We start from the raw sequence: 20652 nt of genomic DNA, 5'->3' as shown, positions 1-20652 counted from the left end.
ATTACAAAGAACTCTGCTGAGATGCCAAACAGCATACAAATTTCAACAGCATCCTAATAATCAGCCTCAATTTGTTTGTTAGACCTAGCAAATTAGCACCAGTCTTTCATTTGAACTCATCTAGCACAGGAAAGATTTTATTCTAAGAAGGTAGAGGAGGGTCAAGAAACTTCTAAAGACACTGTCCTGCTATTTCCTAAGCTAGAGCAGAAGACAAAGCTTGTACCAAGGGCTCGTTGCGTGCTATTCTCAATCATTTGCTGTCGAGTATCAGTAGATTACTGAAATCTTGCAAGAGGACTCTAAAGCTGTTCAGATTATAGCTTTACTAGAAAGTATTTGCAGATCATATGATCATAAACTATTCTTCTTATTATAAGACATGAACTCTAGCCATTCCTCTATGGAACTGTTTCCCAAAAGCCATTGTGTGCTATTGAGCATAGTGGATGGCAAAACTTCCACTGAATTTAGCTGTGAGGGAGATGTCTGACTCCTCACCTGGAAGAAGAAGATTTCACATTCTTGTCCTAAAAACCACATCTTCCACTTAAGCTTCTGCAATGATTCACATGGTTACTATAACATTTCTTTTTTAATAAAAGAAACAGTAAAGTATTGAAGGTAAAATGATAACATAGAGAGGGAAATCTTAGTGGAATTTCCTATGGCAGCATGAGCCTTTTATTCACAAAAGAGGCAACTGTCTGTTCAGAGCAAATCTAATAACCAGATGTGTCCAGAACTTGGTGCTTCCAAATATTTCAGGTATGTGAGGTTTGAGAACAACACATTATGCCAAAAATGCACACAGGAGAGGAAACAGGTAATTGGGAGGGAAATGCGCAGTAGCAGCACATGTCAAACTGCCATTGCTCAGTGTGAAAGCTGGGAAAGGGGATCTTTTTGGTGGAAAGACATGGGACACAAGGTCATTTTCTACTCCCAAGGATGGCATTTAAATCCAGAGTAATTCCACTGAAGTCAATGGTTTTAAATATAGGGTGGAAAATAGACTCTGGCGGTTATCCCTTTCTAATCACAATGGGAGGTGGAGAGTCAGTTCAGCACATCTTTACTTTAAGACTCTCCTTCTCTCTAGGGACAGCTGAGATCAGGGCCAAAGAGCTACCTAAATACCTGGATTTGGTCACTCACAAACAATGCTGGATTAAGGCATGTTACAGAAGATGGTCACCTCATCAGCCAAAATCTATTTGTCCCATCTGTTGGCCAGAGGGTGCTACCTAGCAGCAGGGCTGCTTTGACTCACAATGCACAGAATTTAAAGCTGAAGACATGGGAATAATGTGGTCTTTGCAGCAAGGTGTAGCGTAGATGTCTGGGTCTTGTTTTAAGTTTCTATGCTTGGGTTATCCAAATACTAGGAATCCAAGATTTTGTAGCATTTTTTTAGCCTTTCAAAAAGCAAGTTTTCCAAATATTAAAGGCTTCAACTGGGGGAAAGAAAAGCTGTAACAGGAAGGGTTTTCACAAATAGATTTTTATCTTTTGGTTATTTTGATCTGCAAGTTTCTAAAGGGAAAACATTCATTGGAAAACTATGATTGATTTTTTTTTTGCTTCCATTTTAGGCTTCTGAGTGCATTCCAGAAAACATAAAAAAAAAAAAATAGGAGAGAGACAGGGCGTATATTTAAGTATCTATTGATTCTTCAGATAAATAACCACATTGTAGTTTTCCTGTGGTTTGTTGTCCCAAATTTTGTTTTTTTTTTGTTCCTATCCCCTAGGTAGAAAGAAAAAATATTTGAATAACTAAAGAAAAGTACAGAATTTACTGTACACGGTCATACAGGAACCTCAGTCAAGCTGGGTCCTCTCTGTTTACATCCCATTCTAACTCTACAAGTGGGAAGTGATTGAGGTACACTCATTGAACTGCCATGTAGATGAGAGTTGCACAATTGCACTTGACCTCTGCTATAGTGAAGAAATGGTTTCTCTGGGGGTGCTCCTGGACAGTAACACTCTTAGCTGCTTGCCTACAATGCATGAAGTTTACCCTAGTATTTCTTCTCAGCATTAAGCATGGCTCTGATTCTAAGACCACCCAGGTCCAAGACACTAAAAGAAGAAAGCAGCAGCTCAAACTGTCTGGATGAGCATGTTTTTCAAGTATTGAAGTTGATGTGGTAGAGATTAATGTTGGTCAAACAAAGCTTTTTCATGGTCCATCCTCCCTTGGAGAGAAAATATCCCTTTCAAGGCAAAATGAGATACAAGATGAATACATCCATGAGATCCCCAATCCTGAAGTCAGTCACCTACAGCTGACTGTAATATGCTAAGAAAAGTGCCAAGGCTTGTGCACCCCACTGGTTTAGTGAGAGAAAAGGCTGTTAATTTATTATTGCCAACAACAAAGGCCTCAGATAACCCCTGTGGCTGCTGTTCTGTAAAAGACTAGGAGAAGGAAACAAAGTGATATATTGACTTTTAGGAAGGAGTAAACATACATATATATGTTACGTATCTAGAAATACACATCTATGTATGTATGTACATAAATAAAACATTTATGACCTTAATCTTTGTTTCCCTTTTATGGCTTTCTTATTATATGCATAATATACACCTAAGTATCTATTTATCTTTAAAAAGTGCAAGTTGCCATGAAGTAGTTTGCTTTCATACAAGAGGCTTAATGGTGTGAGGAACTGAGACTAGAAGGAAGCAGAAAAGAAACTAAACTGCAGGTTATGATCACACCTTTCTAGCCCCATGTTTAAGGGGAATGGCCAAGTGAAGATCTGACAGAACATTAACTTTGAAAACTACTCATTGCCTTCAAAAATTTATGTCCAAAGGCACAGAATAATGAGGTTATTCATAGGAAATGATGCAGCTGTGCATCTGCGACTGTATGGCCTTCTATCAGCATCCGCAGCTTAGTTTCACCTTTTAGATAATAAATTCCAGCATACCACAATCTATTTCACATTTACTGACTTGTAACCCAGCACATTCTGCAGTGCACAGGCCATATCAGGATTTTAACATGCATCTCAGGAACACTGGAATGCCAAAATGAAAAACAACTACAAAATCCTGACGAGGGGGTGAAACAGTGCATGGCTTTGATGTCCCACCGCTACCCCTGGAAGTAACTGGATTTGAGAGGTGTGGGGGCTTACTATACAAACACTTTTCTTGGATATTATGGGACCTGAATCTGCTGACATAAATATGACACTAACAAGCCAGGCTTTAATTAGTAAATTCTAGGAATATTGTAATTCAAGGAAAATGACAATGTTGTAAGTCTCAAGAAGGATAGAAAGCCCTCCTAAGCATTTTGTTTGATCTAAAAATTAAACACATTCCTGTAAGCATTTCAGCAGGTTCTGTTATACCTTAAAATTCAGTTCCGAATCAAAACTAAAATCTCCCTTGGCTTCATTCATAGAGCAGATAGTAAGGGAACACACAATCAGACATGGAAAATCAATATCCAGATACATTTAATAGCACACAGATCCTGCCCTCAGAAGCCAAGGCTGAATTCTCAGAATCCGGTAATTAGTACATCAAAAATGCCCTTAGACTGATGAAGCAGACCCTTGAAGGGAGGTATGATTGTCTGATACCTCAGGAAATAATTAAACCAGATGGGAAAATCAACAGAAAGGGAGTATCCATGAAGAATAAAGGATTGGTTCAGCCAAGGAACACAAACTTTTCTTTTAAAAGGACAATGGTCTTAGTTAAAAAAATCATTTGATAAAAAAAATCTGTACCGCTAAATGAACTATTGCTAAGGTGAATTAGTCCCATTAAGAAAATACTGAACATTATTTCTGCTTCTGAATTTGTCTAGTTTCAGCTGCCAACTATTTGATCTTGTTCAGTCTTTCTTTGCTAGACTGTGGCTTCATTTATATGGTTACATTAATAAAAACTATGAAATTGGTAAAAATGCTTTTAAGTATAAGCATTATACCCTAAATTCTCAAATTTATCTTTCAATAGTCATTTTATTATTATTTTTCAGCCTATAGTTTTCAAAGGCATATAGAAAGTTTTATTATAAGTGAATTGTTTTGGTACACAAATACTTAGTACCATCTTTTAAAATTGTATTTTTATTGTATTTTTATTTGGGCATTCACAGTGTTTTCTATTTTTATCTTGGCTTCAATTTTCTCAATTTTAAAATTAATTCTTGAGATAAATTTATTTTCAAACAGCATATGAACACATATCCATATTTAACTGCCTTGCTGAAGAAAAATTCTACTAGGTAAAAATTTCATTCATCTGTGACACTTGTTCAAATGCATTATATGTAATTATTATTGTTATATTGCTTGGGCTTTGTATTTCTAGCATCTATTTATCTAAGGATTCTTAATATAATGTTCCAGCAACTTATGTAAACCCCCAACTAATAATACTGAATATTTTTCATGTTATTTTGAGTTTTTCTTGGCATTTTGTAATACCATCCAGTATGCTGGCAAACAAATATCCACTGACTTATCTTAGAATCTCCTCCAAATTATTCTTTTCAGTGGAAATCCCCTGCAAACTATGTCTAACTTTTGAGACATTACAAAAATGATCAGAAGATTTTGCAAATGTTTAACATCTTGCCTATTACCTCATATTTTAACAGGCATCTGATACTGACACCTGTCAGACATAGGTGGAAATAGAGAGCTGAAGACAGAACCTGTTTTTATTTGGAGAGGAATGTTTCATGCCCTGGTATAATGAAGCGCAGAATGAGTTTCTCTTCATTTAGCCTTCCAGTTTCCTGAAGAAGGCACAAGGAAGCATTGCCTTCAGAAGTTTCTTTTACAAAATCCCTATTAAAATACTTAATGAACAGGATTTGTAGGTCAAAACACCGTAAAGGGTTCAGTGCTGCAGACTTCAGCAGATGGTATTAAGGCAGTCTGGTGCCATCAGACATGATGCAGGGCAGCCATCACACAGAGCCAGCAGCCACCATGTCGTTTTGATATAGTCACCAGCTACATTAGAGGCATGTGCTACATCCTTCAGATAATTCCCTTGAGTGGTAATTGGGCCCCAAGGTTCCCCAGCCTCTCTGGCAAGGTGTCTGCCTGGCCCCCCAAAGCTCCAGGCTCTGCCTGGGATTCACATGACCAACATAGGCATTTCATTTAGATGTGAATCATGAAACCAGGAGGTGGTGTTCCTTTATGCCAAACAAAATAGGTACCTTCAGGGATTTCTGAGCAGTGCCCGCCATAGCCTGGAGATTTTGTACATTCCAGTGCTGCTCCTCTGCTCCCCCCCACACTGCTGTATGCACGCACACAGTACACCCAAAAGGTAAACTTTGCAGCATCTGAGTCTTTTCTTTGCCAGTAAGACCTTTCTGGGCCCTAAGCTTTTATACTCTATGCATGTGCAAAAGCTGTCCTTCAGACTGCCTCCCAACAGTCTTCATCACAGCGGTTAAACACCAGGACTGGAGTAAGTGCCCCTTGTTTGCCACACAGCAAGAACAAATGCTCTGCAGCACAAGCCAGCAAGTTGCATTTCCGTGTGCTCCTGCTCCCAGGGCTGCTTCTGTATTTTAGCCAAAGCTGCTTTAGAAGCACTTCAGCCCCTTGAATAGGGAACACAAAGCAGATCTGCTGCTATATGCATATACAAGGACAAATATGACTACCATGATAATCCTTTGAATATATTACCTGAATCTGAAGGGGAAAGAAGATAGTATTACATTTACTGCTATACCTTTTGAGACTGAGTTTCTGATACTGTCTCAAAAACCATGTCTCAGACCATGTCCAACCTATGGACCACAGAAACACTTCCCGTCCTCTGAGTATCCATACACCTGCCATGCTATGAAGTAGTCGTGACATAAGCCAAATCCTTCCTCCTACACCACCAGGGAAGTGTAGCAGATGTCTTCTACCTCCATGGGTAGAAACCTAAGCATGCAGGCAGGCTAAAAGCAAACTGCTGTGGGGTCCCCATTCTGAAGAACTAAGAATTCAGGGTGCCAGGCCGTGCCATAGGAGATCTGTCTCAAGTGGAAGTGAAAGTACAGATTTAGGATTTTGAGACACAAGAAAGCCCTGTAATCCTGTCCTGATGGGTCTTGGCACAAGCAAGCCTTGAGCTGCTCAGGCTGGGCTAGTTCTTGACACACCCAGAGAGAAAACTGGAAGCAGCCAAGGAAAGCCACATGAGCGGATATTTAGTGAGCGGAAGGGAGGCCAGTCAGACTGACTGTAATTTTGTACTGCTCTTGGCAGCCAAGTCCTCTCTTGAATCTTGTCCATAGTCTCTGAAAATGTGTTTAATTTACCTTTTGTGCTGGAGGTGCTGGAACATGGAGGAGGAATATTGGTTCTGCACATGCGGACATCAGCATGCGTAACACCGCAGACCACAGCATAGATGCTCCTCTGGGTTTCTGAACTGAAATCTCACATTACTGGGCGGAATTGACACTCTGTTATATCCTGTTGTGGCCACACTGCAGGCAGGTGAGAAGTTCACCTTGATATTTTGTCACTTTATGGCCCTGACCACACCCTTAGCAGGTGACTGTTCTAAAAGCATCCCCCTGAGTTACCCTCCTGTCTTCTCCCAAGGCTTAGTGACGTATAGGTTGCCACTAGTCCAGCTAATCGCCCTTATTTCTACTTAAGGTCTTGCGATGACCCTTAACAAATTCCACAACCATATCTGTACTTTGAGAAAATTGGACTTTGTTTCTTGTTTATTATTTTGCATCTTTCTTCTGGAAAAGATGAAGAACAATTACTGTTAATGCAAAATGAGCAGCCTTGGCAACAGATAGTCGCGATTACTCAGATTCCAGGCTTGAGGGTCCGATAAAAACCCCAGTGAAGCTAATGGGAATCTTTCCAGAGTAGCTTTAGCTGAAGTCTAAAGGCACGGACATGTTGCACTCCTAGAATCCCATAGGTCCATAATCCTTTTCAGCCCTTTCCTGAAGAATGATTAGCAGAAAGGTCTACAAAATCTACTTATTTCACAATACTAAGCTGCTTCCAGTGCATTCCCAGATGTCAAATTCCCTCAACATTCCCAATGCAGGAGCCAAACTCTTCAGCTTCTATCTTTGACAATTTCCACTGTGTGCAGAGGGATGCATGATTACAAAAATCTGTGGTGGCTTAACTTAATATGAAAGTAGGACAAAGATAAAATAACAGGCAAGTATAAACCATCAATTCAGGGAAAATCTACCACTGATAAATGGTGCCTAATCATGGATATGTTTAAGTCACTGATGAAATATAATGCCTCCAGCACAGAGAGGCAAAATATGAAGGGCAGAGGGATCAGTAGAGCAAGGCCATTTAACCCATTTAACATAGTTCCCATTATCACTGTTAGTAAAAGTAAACATCAGTTGTTTCTAAATCTCTCATTTTGTACACTGTCTACTCCAATACTTGCTATACTGCTCAGAACCCTAGCTCCTGAAGGCATAGGATTACATCAACTTCTCAGTTGTCATTTTCTTCTCCCCTTAAAGCAGGCTTTAAAAATGGAAACTTTAAACAAGCTCACTCAAAGCCCTCACAAGCCAGGAGAAAAACAAACCCACTGTTTTTTTCTTAATACCATGACTTTCAGAAAATCCCCTGGGTGTTTTTGTTTTCTGGGTTTAATTATAGAAGTCAGAAATACTGGAACAGCGGCTGTGTCAATGACCAAACTTCTGAGTCAAATTAACAAGCAGTGAATTATTCACAACAGATGTTGCTCTGCATAAACAGAAATGTAGGGAGCAAAAAAGAAAATACCTACAAGGAGATGATCAGAATGGGATGGATCACTGCAAGATTCAGGAAGCCAGAAAGCAAAGGCAGGAGCGATGTCTCTGGGTCTCCCACTTCCAGTGCTGCTGATTAAAAGCAGCAGGAAGCAAGGCGCTCCTCCACTGGAGCAGGTCTGCTGAGAAGGCCTGGAGGCAGCCCAAACCCTCAGAGACTGACATCAAACTGCTGCTAGTCTACGGCCTTCGGTGGCCTGAATCAAACTAAGGTCACATATGGAGACAACCAGGTTGATGGGAACTACACCTACCTTAAATTCTGCCTCCTCTGAACTTACCTGTCATCCTGCTCTGAACCCTCCTTCCTGCAACGAGCTATTTATATTCACCAAGTGTTCCTAACACACCTGTTAGGTCTGTTAGAGTACCTCAGAAAAAACTTGATAGCAATTCTGCTTTCTTACATACCCTCTTAGTTTTAATTCACACTTCAGATTTTGTCATTATCAGCTCAGGGACATGACAGAACTGTGTGAACTCAGATATATCAATGTGCACATTGCTACATGATATATATTGATATAAAGTGCGCAACCGATGAAAAGGGAGATATAATTCAGATGCAAAGTTTTTATTTGACTGGCTTCATTATAATCCTGACCACCGTGGTACCACAGTTTTGCAAACACCTTGCACACTGTGCTTACTCATCCTAAGAAAGAATATGGAAAAACAATGCGATTGTAAGTACCATGAAAGGGAAAGAGACTTACAAAAGTGGTTGCCCTGTCCTCACCGACCCCACATAGATGCAGAGCGCCTCATTCTTCTCCATGACTTTACTTGAAAACCTGCATAGGAAGAGCTGCCCAGGAAAGATGTATCATCCAAAATCAGGCTGTTCTGGCACAGAGCAAGTGGGGCCATGGCTGGCTCTCACTGGGACACTGGCACTAATCCCAGTCTCATTCATTTGTTCAAACAACACATTAATTGGCAGACACACCTCACTGACGATGTTGATGACATACCTTACAGACATGCCCAGCCAAAAAGGTTGTGTTTTGAACCTGTAAATTATTCACACATTTTACATTTTAAATAAACCTGTAGATTTATTGTACAATAGTACAGCATGTGTCTTTTTAACCAAAAGCTCAGCATCACACAACACTTTAATCTTCCATTTAAACATACACGGTCCTACAACACAGCTCAGTTCAGCTAGGAAAGCTACATAACTCATTGAAGTCCTGGCTACGCTGTTCTGAAGGATGTACACCTACAGCAAGAACAGTGGCAGTGGTTCTGGTGTTGTAACAGTTAATTACTTTAACCTGTTCTCAGCACAGTAACGGCAAGCAGCTATCTAAAGCAAAACACAGAGTTCATTTACGGGACACTACATTTAATTGCCAATGCACAAAACAGTAGACCAGAGGATCTCACAGGTAAGGGTTAGAGATGCAGCATGACCTCAGTTTGGTGTAACGTCTGAACTAGCTATGCCACACAACCCACCACACAGGAAGACTGGATGCAAGACAGGCATTGCTCTGCATCATAATATTGTTTGGATTGAAATTGTAAGGTTGGAAGGGGCAGAGCAGGGTGTTCTGTACAAATACACACTTGCCATATTACATTAGTTTACAGGTCAGAAACACTCCTGTGGCCAGTTGCCCACATGCCAGCAGTCTCTTTAGTTAATTTTCATACTGCTTGCTTGAGTTTTACCTGGTTCATCTGAAAATGGTATCATCACTTCCAGACACGGGTCGTGCTATGTGGTATGTGTCTTAACCTTTCAGATGATCAGGGACCACACAGCTGAGCTGGTGTAACTGGGCATCCTTTATCCATGCACTTGCTTGTGCCCAGCTTGCTATAGTCTGTCACCAAGACGTGCACAGGTAAGGTAAACTCTTGGTTTGCCACACAGGCTCCTCCTCACACTGGAGATTCAAAGGTCATCACTGGATGATGACGTACAGCATGTGAAGTTCCCCTGAAGTCTGGAATTTGACACCTAACACCTAAATGATATACAGGTTACACAGTAAATTCTTGATCAGAAAGTGTATTCATTTTTATTGCTGTTCAATTTATCAATGTGTGGTATTGTAATATTGTAATATGTACTCTTATTGTAAAGGATAAAGTATGTTTTTTATTAAAGAATATCAATTTCTCAGAAAGTATTTTCAGTAGATTTTTAAATACCCAAAGGAGGTAAATTTGGATCCCACTCCTGGACATGTGATTTTTCACTTAAGGCGGGGAGCATGATAGTGCATTGTTGGTTGGTTCTGAACAGTACTGAACTCCTACAACATCAACAAAAATAATGTGCTCATCAAAACACAGACAGTGATACTAAAGAAACAGAGGAAGGAAATTTGTATCAAACATCTGATCTGGAATTAAAATAGGCCAGCAATAGCGTCTAAGCTTTCAAACAGATGAGATGCTTAGCTGATTTCAAGTAGCATACCTGCAGCAGCTTCAGAAGAATTATACCAGACGTGCACCCACTACAGTTCATGTGTATTCTCTGACTCCACAAGCTTCACTCAGACAAAATAGTAAAGCAAGCTAATTCAAGTGAACTAAAAGATTAAAATGTGTGGGGAGGTATCTTTTTAAATCAAAGTTGCTTTATTTGGTAAAATTTCACCACTGATAAAATTTTCAATTCTCTCCATTGCTTTTGGATTTAGGTAAGACTAACCAACAGAAGAAACAAAGTTGGAAACAAAACTGTTCTTGGCTTGTGAGACAAAATGCATGCCATCAGTAATTCTCGGTTCATTGTCTAAACTTTGTGTAAAGCTTTGGTAGCTTTCAGTGAGCATATGAACTTCTGGCTGATTATCTAGACACCACTGATACATTTAAAGATTGTTGAAAAAGTAAATTTAAATAGACATCACCTGAAATTCTATTTTTCTTGCTGTAAAACAAACACAAGCAGCATGTTAACATGATACACAAACACTTCTTTGTCCATTCAAAAATTTTAATTTGGTTAATATGTAATGAGAAATAATTAAAACCTAATCTTGAAATGTCACTAAAGGCTTAAGGAATAAAGCTCTTTTATTTCCTGAATTCATTTTATGCCATCTTCAATAAAAGAGCTTATGCAGATTCTTTCTGCTTATTAAAATGAAGCCAGAAGCTTATGTTTCTTTTATATTTAAATAGTCCCAACACCAGAAACATACAAAATATTATACTGTATTTTAATCCTTGTAAAACATCATTACACCACCACACTGTTATTATAAATCTTTTCAATAACATTCATTATGGAACTCGGTAAGAGCACTGTCTACTACTATGCACTGTCAAATATTTCTGGCAATATTGGGATTTGACTACAGCATTTTTATTTATTTATTTATTTATAAACCAAGATTTAACCTACATATTCTGAACTTGTACATAATACACAACAGATTGTACTTCCATATAGGCTGCAGACACATTCACTCATTTTGTTCTGATTTGTATATAAGAGTAAATTTTCAATAACAATATGAAAGAAAGTTAATAACTTCTGTATCTACCTAGGAGTTTAGTAGTTATTTTTATTCATATTAATCAAAAGATGACTGAAAAAACAAAGTTAATTATTGTGAAGTGCACAGAATCTAAAATATAGGGACTTTCCACAGTACAATATACTAAATCAACATATAATAGATTCAAGGCTGTAAAGCCAAAATCTTCATTTAAAAATTTAGTGTTTCTGACATCATCTTCCACCATTCCATCAACTCTTCTTTCTCCTCTTCTTTTCTTTCAGACAATGACTCCAGTTCGAAATCAACCTGAGTAAGGGAAACAAAAAAAAACTTCAGTAAGAGACAGAGAGAGAAAGAAGTGGATGTTTTGAAGAGTCATTTATTGAAAGCTGTTGTTTAACATAGCCATGGGCCTTAGGAAGGTACTTCCTATTTCAGGCTATTACAAAGTCTCTTGGAGCTGATTTAAATATGTGCGACACTTGCATATCAGTACAATAAACTTATCTAAAACTGCACACAGATGTATAACAAAAGAAAGAAAACAGGCATCTGACCAATCCTTGACTTGTCTAAAAACTTGTCTAAAAAAAATATGGGTCAAGGAAACTAAAATTGAATAGTAGTCAGGCACATAAATCTTCTAGCATATAATTCTGTCTCATCAGCATTCTGCTGTCTAACACCTAGCAGTGCAGACTCCCAGCATATCAAAACATGTATTCTATTTTATGCCATCAGGAAAATCCAGGGAGCTCTTCTGACATATGGCTCACTAGTGTAGATATGATGTACATCTTCCTGTACAATACGCTCTACAGAAATAAGCATCTATTTTAATTTTCATGCGAGGAATCCACACTTGTACAGAGGATGAATTAAAAATGCTTCTGAAATCACAAACAGAGCTAAGTCTTATTCACCATACATCACTATCTTTCTGAGTTGCTTTCTGAGTTCTTTTCTTTAGCTCCCTAATTGAGCTGAACATCGTTTTTAACCTATGGAGGTAGTCACTTGACAAATATAGACTACAAACACCAACTACAAACACCAATTCTCAATGAAAACCTCAACATCTCTTACTCTTTATGTCACACAATTTAGAGCTACGCTGTAGTCTTCTATTTGATCTGCTAGCCATACATCCACTAATTTAAAAAGTACAAATATTTCAGTATTATCCTTCTCTGTCTCAGCTTGTTTTAAATAAGACTCTATGGAAATTAAATGAGTTTAAAATGAAACTACTCTCAGTGGCTTACACAGCACATACTAGAAAAGCAGATTTCCAGACTGTCTTCTAAAGCAGCATGTATTGGTAATACTCTGAAAAATAACATCCTGATTACACACATACCATGAAGGGGAAAAAGAGAGAGAGTTTTTCTTTTTTGCCATAATAGATGCTAAACTGACGTACACGTGAGCACTTACCATGACAGCAGGGCTAAAGGGCACAGCTACTTTTTTAGTTATTGCTAGATAACCTGGTGCCGAGGCTGTAAGTTTGTAATTTCCAGGCACAAGCAGTCTCCAATAATCACCATCCTTGGCTGCGGAGAAGAAGAAAAGAAAAATAAAACCATATAAATATGTATAAAACTACTTATGCAGCCAAGAAAAAGGGACTGTCTAACTTGTCAACATCTTTTGTGTTCCTGTCAGCCCTCTTCTTTTGACTGTCTGAAAGAATTTTTCTATAATGGCTGTACAAATATATCACCACAGACTTTCTTTTTTTCAGGTAATCAAAACAAGCATTTTAACTCTGAAGTCGTGCTGTAGCCCTCATGAAAGATTTTGCCTTTTGAGGTTAAAGGCTCTCCGGTACACTGAAGAAAAGAACCATGTGGGACAAGAGCCTTGCTTAGAAGCACTCCACCAATGCACGGTCAATTTCAAGCATCTGAGTTTGTCTGCAATGCAGCATAGTTTTTATTCTGGAAATTCAAATGTAAATAAATTTTATTCTCCCCAAATTCAAACAAACAAGACTATTGCAGAGACAGCTATAAATGCTCATCTCCTGGAATATTCCATGTGTCACCCCTGAAAGTATCAGTATCTACAGGTTTCAGTATCCAGGCGGTGTCTAGGGCTTTTTTTCTTCCATTTAACTGAAAAAAATAAATGAAAGCTTGATCCACTGAGGTCAAAGAAGGGCTCCTGCTACACTGACTGTTACTGCAGACTATCTTTCTCTGCCACAGAATAAAAATGCATAATCCTGTTCTCTGAAATGAGCCTCTACCGTTTCCACAAAGAATCTGATCCTCTGTGCACAAGGAGTGGCCAATCATCTGATTTGTCACAGACTAATATTGCGAATGTCTGTCTCCACACAGAACTTCAGAAAGCATGACAAATTATTATGAAGTCCAGTTAGCAGTGCTATTCAAAGCACTTGTCCATGCTCGGGGAAATATTATTTAAATGTCTGCAATTTGCACGGTCAAAAACTGTTAGTAGTCAGGCCAGTTGTCCACAGACTTTTTTCTTCATGAAACAAAAGGAAAAGCAAATATTGCTGCAAAGCAACAATTACGATCTATTCTACTTCCTGGCAATGAAACAAAGATGAATTTTAATTCATGAACAAAGGAGCAGGAGAAAGAGAAAATAAAAAAATAAAAAAAAAAATAAAAAAAAAAAGAAGAAGAAGAAGAAAAGAAGATCTATCCTTCATTTCAAATGTGCTAAAATTTAAGTACTTATTTTCCTCACTGTTTTGACAATATGCAACTTCCAGGCATATACAGACACAATAATATAAGGGGATTAACTACAATACCTTTCTGTACCACAGAAGTGTGAGGTATACTATTCTATGTATCACTCTCTCATACTTCAAAGTATCTCTGCAAAGCTTATTCCCTGAAAATTTATTTGCAGCCTTCATACCTTTTGCTGTCTAATATATAGTGAATGAAGGTGGCTAATGTTTCTGCTTGGCAGAAATGCCGCCCTATTTGTAGGTGATGTGAGAACAAACACAAATCAAAGCCAGCTGAGGGTCTACCTGTCCTGTATCATTGTGTTCTGCACCTCTGTAACAGCAGAGCAAGACAGATCATTGGCAAAATGATCATATTGTAGATGCCAATGCTTCTTATTGTAGATGCCAATGATCTTATTATTGTTTTTCCAATTAGTATCTTATAAAAACAACAAAAACAAAAAAGCCATTTAGTATAAGAAAGCATGGTCTGTAGGGAAGTCTGCAAGTTGGCACTGTGCAAACTACCTCAAATTCATTCATAGAATAAAGCACAGTAACACCCAAGAGGTGACATCATTTTCTACGAACACCAACAAGACATTTGTCTCTCATAGAACTGCCCTTCTAGAAAAAAAAAAAAAAAAAAAAAAAAAAAAAAAAAAATCAGGTAACTGTAAACAGCAGAGAGAATTTACCTTCTCAGGATGAATTTATGTATACTGAAAATCTGTCAAGAATGTACATACGAAAAGGTATGATCACATTGTAATACAAGTTTTATACTGCAATTTAGGCTTTCGACTCAAAACAGCACTGCAAAAAGCACTGCCAGCAGAACTTTAAATTCTGACAGTTGTGAAACACTACTTGCACCACAAATCAGTAGAAAAACCAAGCATGAATAGCCAACGGCCATCAGATCCAATTCATGCTGGAGATCCATTAAGTCCCAACAACCGGTCTTCAACTCCTTTGAGAGCAAGTTACTGGAGGAATATTCAATATTGAAATCCTGCAGACAACAAGCTCCTTGAGGCACAGTATGTTTTTGTAGCTTCAAAATTTTGATATCCTAAAACATCAGCTAAATAAGAAATGAAATGGCTCTAGTTTGTGAAGCAGAGGATATAGAAGTATACTCCAGCACTCGCCTGATGTAATGTCATGGCTTATCCCCTCCACAGAAATCGTAGCATTTGCTATTGGATTGCCCTGAAGATCTTTAACAAACCCCTTCACTCCTCGATGAATCTAAAATAATTAAATAAAATCAGAAGCACATGAGAAATTATTTAACAGTTCTTAAGAAAAGGCATTTTCATTAGTAAAATATACTGATATATCTAAGGATGCATGCTACAGACCCCATTCTACATGTTGACAGCTATCATAAGTATATATATAGTATAATAAGCATATATAGTATAGTAAGTTTTTATATATAATATTAATGTTGATAATACATACTATAGAATTTTCCATGTATAATCATTATTAAACATCATAATGGCACAAACAGTGGTGAGGTAAAAAATCAGCTGATAGTTATACTAATTTCTCTGCATTATGCAAACATTTCTCAGAAATGGAGCAAATCACAATTCACATAAACACTAATTTAAAAGTATTTTTCATGGGGAATTAATAAATGCGCTGAAAAGTTATGAAAATCTGAAATTACTTCTTTTTTGTTTTTAAGGCTTCGTCAGCTGCAAGAATTTAGGTCTAATAATGGACACAACAGCTTAAAAGTTGCACATTAACAAGGTTAAATGCGGACACTTGGACTTGCATGAGCAATCCAGGACCTTGTGTGAGATGCCTGAGCTCTCTGCATTGAGCACCCAAAGCTCCCAGGTCTTCGAGCTGGGATCACTTGGAGCCACAGCACTCCCCACATGGCCTCCAAGAGAGAGGCCATGGTGGGTCACATCCTACGTCCTTCTCACCTCATGGGCAGCGTTCTCCCAGCCGCAGCAGGGCTGAGTTTTTGGGATCTCCATCTTAAAACCTAATCTGTTCAGTTTCTAAGAACTGAACCAGATACCCTGCTTTCTTTAAGCTCAAAGGAGGAATACCAGTGGTCCTACTGTTTAAGGTAAGACAACCTGAGAACAGGGACCAAAGTTTACAATCACTTCTTACTCTGCCCAGTAAAAGTCAGTTATCTAACCCATCTGTTCCCAGCATACATACAACTAAAGCCCTGATTTGACTGCAGTGTGTGGGGAGACAGTCCTGCTGGTATTCCTGTAGCTTGGTTTGAAAGCAGACTGAGCTCCTCACAGGCAAGCACCTTTCCACAGAGAAGCTCTCAACTCTGGGCAGAATGGGAAGTTTTGAATTTGTGCAGAGAGGAATCTTACTGAGAGCCTGGAAATTAAGCAGGGAAGTGCTGGGAAGTCAGGGATTTGCTTTGATTCTGTGGCATTTGAGAAGATTTCTGTCTCACACATTTTTATTTTTTTGTTGTTTGAGATTTTGATGTTCTCCTTCACGAAGCTCTATGATGTGTTCAGCTGCTATAATTTAGTTCAACAGATTCCTCCAGTTTACACTGTGGCCGAAGCCTGAATGATCAGCTGAGAAAAGCATAAAGTACATATTTGCACTGTCCTCAGCAGTCACTGGGGAGCTGGAGCATGGGGCTGAACCTCTTACGCTGTAAGAGGATAAAAACAATGCCAGCTAGACCATCTGAGCTTTGGGGATAACGCCAGCAGCTCCACAGGAGCAAAGGAAGTTGGCAAATTAATCTCTTACATGTTAGTAATTTTGAAAATGCACAGACACCATAGTTTTCCATGACTCAGAAAAAATTAACCCATACACTAAGGAGCTCAACAATGTTTAAATAGCTGAGATATGGATCCCATAATAAATTCCAGTGCAGACAAAGCTTGTTCTTCACCCTAAATACAAATTCCAGAACTGTTCAACTCAAACATTTCAAATAGTCAAATATTTCAAGTTTCTGGCTAAGTAAAGCATTTCTGCACAAACAAATTCTTAAAGAAATTACTGTATTACTTGACCAGCTCTGCTAACAAAGTGTGTTTCTGATTTCACAATCCTAAATGTGTAGCCATTAATGAAACCAGATTTATTTGTCATCTCTAACTGTAATATCTGGATTACAGACATTTGAAACTGCCACAGTGTTTGAGTGTTTGGATCATTTTTTCAGTTCAGCCTGTTTTCATTGGCATGTAATCCTTTAAAAAAAAAAAAAAAAAAAAAAAAAAAAAAAAAAAAACTCACAGAGATCTATTTCAGGAGCCTTGTAACAACCTATTAGCACAAGGTTATCTAAACTCAACAGTGCTTTAAAATTCTAACTAGACTCTGTATCATTTTTAATTGAATCCCTCACTTTAATCACAGGAAAAGCTCTACACTCAGTGTCAGCAGCTCATGTAATCACAGAGCAGAGGAGTAGCTACAAAACTGGGATTACAGATGTCCCCTGACTTTACACTGAACTGCCAGGCAATTATACCCCAACTTCATCATCTAGGCTCCCTGTACAACCAGACTGATTCATCCTATGATCTGTACACACACTTTGCTATCTGTAGAGGACAATTCATCTCCTCTTAGTGTACACATCAGTGCTGTTGGGATGTATAATACTCTGGAGATGTGTATTTCTCTTCATTAAGAAGGCCAACATAAATCATTTAAGTTAGATATCTATAGCAGCTGAAGTCAGGTGAGATGATTCCATGCTATACATCTTTATTTTTTCCTCTCTTCTTCCACATTTAGAAAAATCACACAGGATTTATTTACAGAGACATGTAAGAACTATGGAGTAGCAATCAGGTTAATATAAGACACAGAATTAGATATTCACACAGCACAAAGTTCAGAAGTTTCACATACAATAACTAGAGTTTTCCCATCCTCTTTTTTGTTACCTGCTCGATGTAATTAATGAGAGAGTTCTTGTTGTCCTCCCAGTAGCCCTTCAGAGTTTCTTCAGGTGGGAATTTTTCACAGCTAAGCTCCACTGTTATTTCAAAGCAGTTGCTGCTGAGGTAATTGAAATCCTGCATTCCTGCAATGCCAGAAAAGAGAGTTAGTTATGGCTTTTGCATTGTCCCAAAGTAAACAAATACCAAATATTTATGATTTTCCACAAAGACAAAAAAAAATCCAAACATCCTACTACTTTTTTCTTTAGATAGGAATATTTCCCACCCACTCAAAGCCTCTGCAAAAGAAATACTGGGTAGCCTTCAAAGCAATAAGAGAAACCTCATTATTAATGCAACTTTAATCATATGAATTTAAAAATATATACAGTAGCATCATCTCTAGGCATAAAAACTTGGTGGGAATGACATACTCTTTTGCACTTCTGAGGCACTAGTCTGGCTACAAGGGAATATTGTCTACTGCAAATCAGTCAACAGAAAACCAAGACAATTTTGTAAGTGGATCAAGAAGCAGAAGTGGGAATGTGGCTGTCCCCAGAAGGGTTACAAATATGTTCCTTGCAGAAGTTGATACAGATGATACTTGTCTTCTCAGTCTGGGTATCTAGTAGAATCAGTGGACTCTCAAATGGAGGGCTGAAAAGAAAAAAGCTACCAAGCATTTTGAGCATTCCCATGGAGGTCACCAAAGGATTTAAAAGCAGCTAATTTGTTTAGCTCTATGTTGCCTCATTCAAGTATGAGACCTAATGTAGTCTCCTTACCAAAGCACTGGCACTGTGCACAGCAATGCCCAGAGACCTGATGTCATACCCGAAAGAGAACACTGAAGGCAGCAAACAGATTGAGTCAGGTGGGAATTTGCCAACACATATGGGTGAAGAGTCTGTTTTCTGCCAACCAGGCACGTAGACTCCTAACTACCAAGAGGAGCAAGGACTGTTCAGACTCCCTAAAGCTTTTTATTTCTAAGCTTTTTTATATGGCTGAAAAATGAGGACAACCGGTGCTCCAGGAAGGGCCAGCCCTGATGTCCCACCACACACAATGCAAGACAGGCCATTCACCAGCACACAGCGAGAGAGCAAGAGTGTCATGAGTAAAATCCTGACAGCAGTGCTGACTGCCAGGCATATGTTCCAGACACCAGATAATATTGTTTTTCTTGATTCTTGCCTTTCTTCTACAAGAAACCATGAAGAGAAGAACTGGAGCCAAAGGGCATGACATAATTTACTGTGATGCCAACAGCTCTGAACCATTGCTGCTCCAGTTCCCAGGAAGTTTCTCTCTCTTCCCTCCCAAAGCAAGGTGATATCAGGGACACCCTACTTCCTCAAGGACAGCAGAAATATAATTTCTAGTTTTGTGAAAAGTAGCTGTATCCATTATTACTGCCCTATTCCTCCTTGTTATGCACATGGCATGTGTCGCATGCACATCACCACGCTCCCAAAGCCTCTCATTTTAACAAAGGACAGCAAAACTTACTTTCCTGCACTTCAGCAGGAACCACTCTGAAGATCAGAAAGGCTTAGCAGACCTCAGATATAACTGAGATTCACACCCTTCATTGCTGGCCACAAGTATTATTTTTCTTTGAAACTGAGCAACACAAACACTCCTCTGTTGCACTGTTCTGAAGGACTACAGTTTCCCTGCATTAGCGCTTATGTAAATAAGCACAGAATACAGGACAAAAACATTTATTCAGCTTTTGCAAAAGGAACTCCAACCTTTGAAAAGAAAGTGGAGTGCAGGGGGGTGCCTCTGGCATCCAGGCATCAGAATTGCCTAGACTTTGAATTACAAACTACAACACTAAGCTAGGACCACTTCCACACATCAGAAGACAGTAACTTCTAGCAGGACAGGATGGAGCCTTGTGCAGAATGTGGAGAACATGTGCCTCCTACATGCTTCTATAAAATCCTAAAGAAATGTTCTTTAACATTGCTTCCAAATCTGGCAACATGAAGGGTAATTGAAGTTAACAATGAATGGAGTGCCAAGAGTGATTTAAGAGCATCTGAAAATAAAAAGACATTTAAACAATAGCCTACAAACACTGCAGTGGAAGCTGCTTTGAAATGCTATTTTTGTAATGACATAAAGATCTGATTAGACTCAGGTGATGCTCTATGACAGAACAAGCAGAACACACATATGGCTAGCAGAACATGCATATGGCCAGCTAGTACTTCACACTATCTTCTATTCTCATTCATATTTCCAAACAGATATTCCACACAAAAGGTAGATTAAATATATATATATATATATATATTGGTGTTGAAAAGCTATGCACTCAACAACTAAGAAAACGCCAAAATTAAAGCTGTCTGTGCAAATTTAATTTGGCTTTCTTGTGCATAAGTGAAATCATTAATTACATGCTGACACGGGGGAAGACTAGTGTTAAAAATAGCACAGATTTTACGTACAAGCTTGATTTTGCCCAGGGTCTGATGGCTAAAAGGGCCTTTTTCCTAACACAGAAAAACCACCTCTTTGCTTTGGCTTTCTGCTCTCTAAAAAACCTACAGTGATGAACTAATTACAGATGACAACTAAGGCAAAACAAGTGTAACAGGTATCATGGTCTCAGATTTAGCACAAAGATGCCATTGTGGGGGCTGACTGCCTCTGTGCTCCTGCTCCACAGAAGAAAGTAATTACTATGCAGAAAATGGT

General features: G+C 38.6%; 1 protein-coding gene across 1 annotated transcript in view; it reads right to left on the bottom strand.

The window, feature by feature from the left end:
* Positions 1 to 8853: 8853 nt before the first annotated feature.
* Positions 8854 to 20652, bottom strand: part of CPE (carboxypeptidase E) — a 57512-nt gene continuing 45713 nt past the window's right edge. Inside the window, exons 6-9 of the mRNA XM_035324372.1 lie at positions 17938 to 18077; positions 15169 to 15268; positions 12733 to 12851; positions 8854 to 11601 (exon numbers count right to left, since the gene is read on the bottom strand). Of these exons, the coding sequence (XP_035180263.1) occupies positions 11503 to 11601; positions 12733 to 12851; positions 15169 to 15268; positions 17938 to 18077 (458 nt within the window). The 3' untranslated portion in view covers positions 8854 to 11502. The remainder of the gene's footprint in view (positions 11602 to 12732; positions 12852 to 15168; positions 15269 to 17937; positions 18078 to 20652) is intronic.

This window comes from Oxyura jamaicensis, chromosome 4, assembly GCF_011077185.1.
Source record: "Oxyura jamaicensis isolate SHBP4307 breed ruddy duck chromosome 4, BPBGC_Ojam_1.0, whole genome shotgun sequence".
Taxonomy (NCBI): Eukaryota; Metazoa; Chordata; class Aves; order Anseriformes; family Anatidae; genus Oxyura; species Oxyura jamaicensis.
The sequence above is the reverse complement of the archived record's forward strand: the minus strand, read 5'-3'. Positions and strand labels throughout refer to the sequence as shown.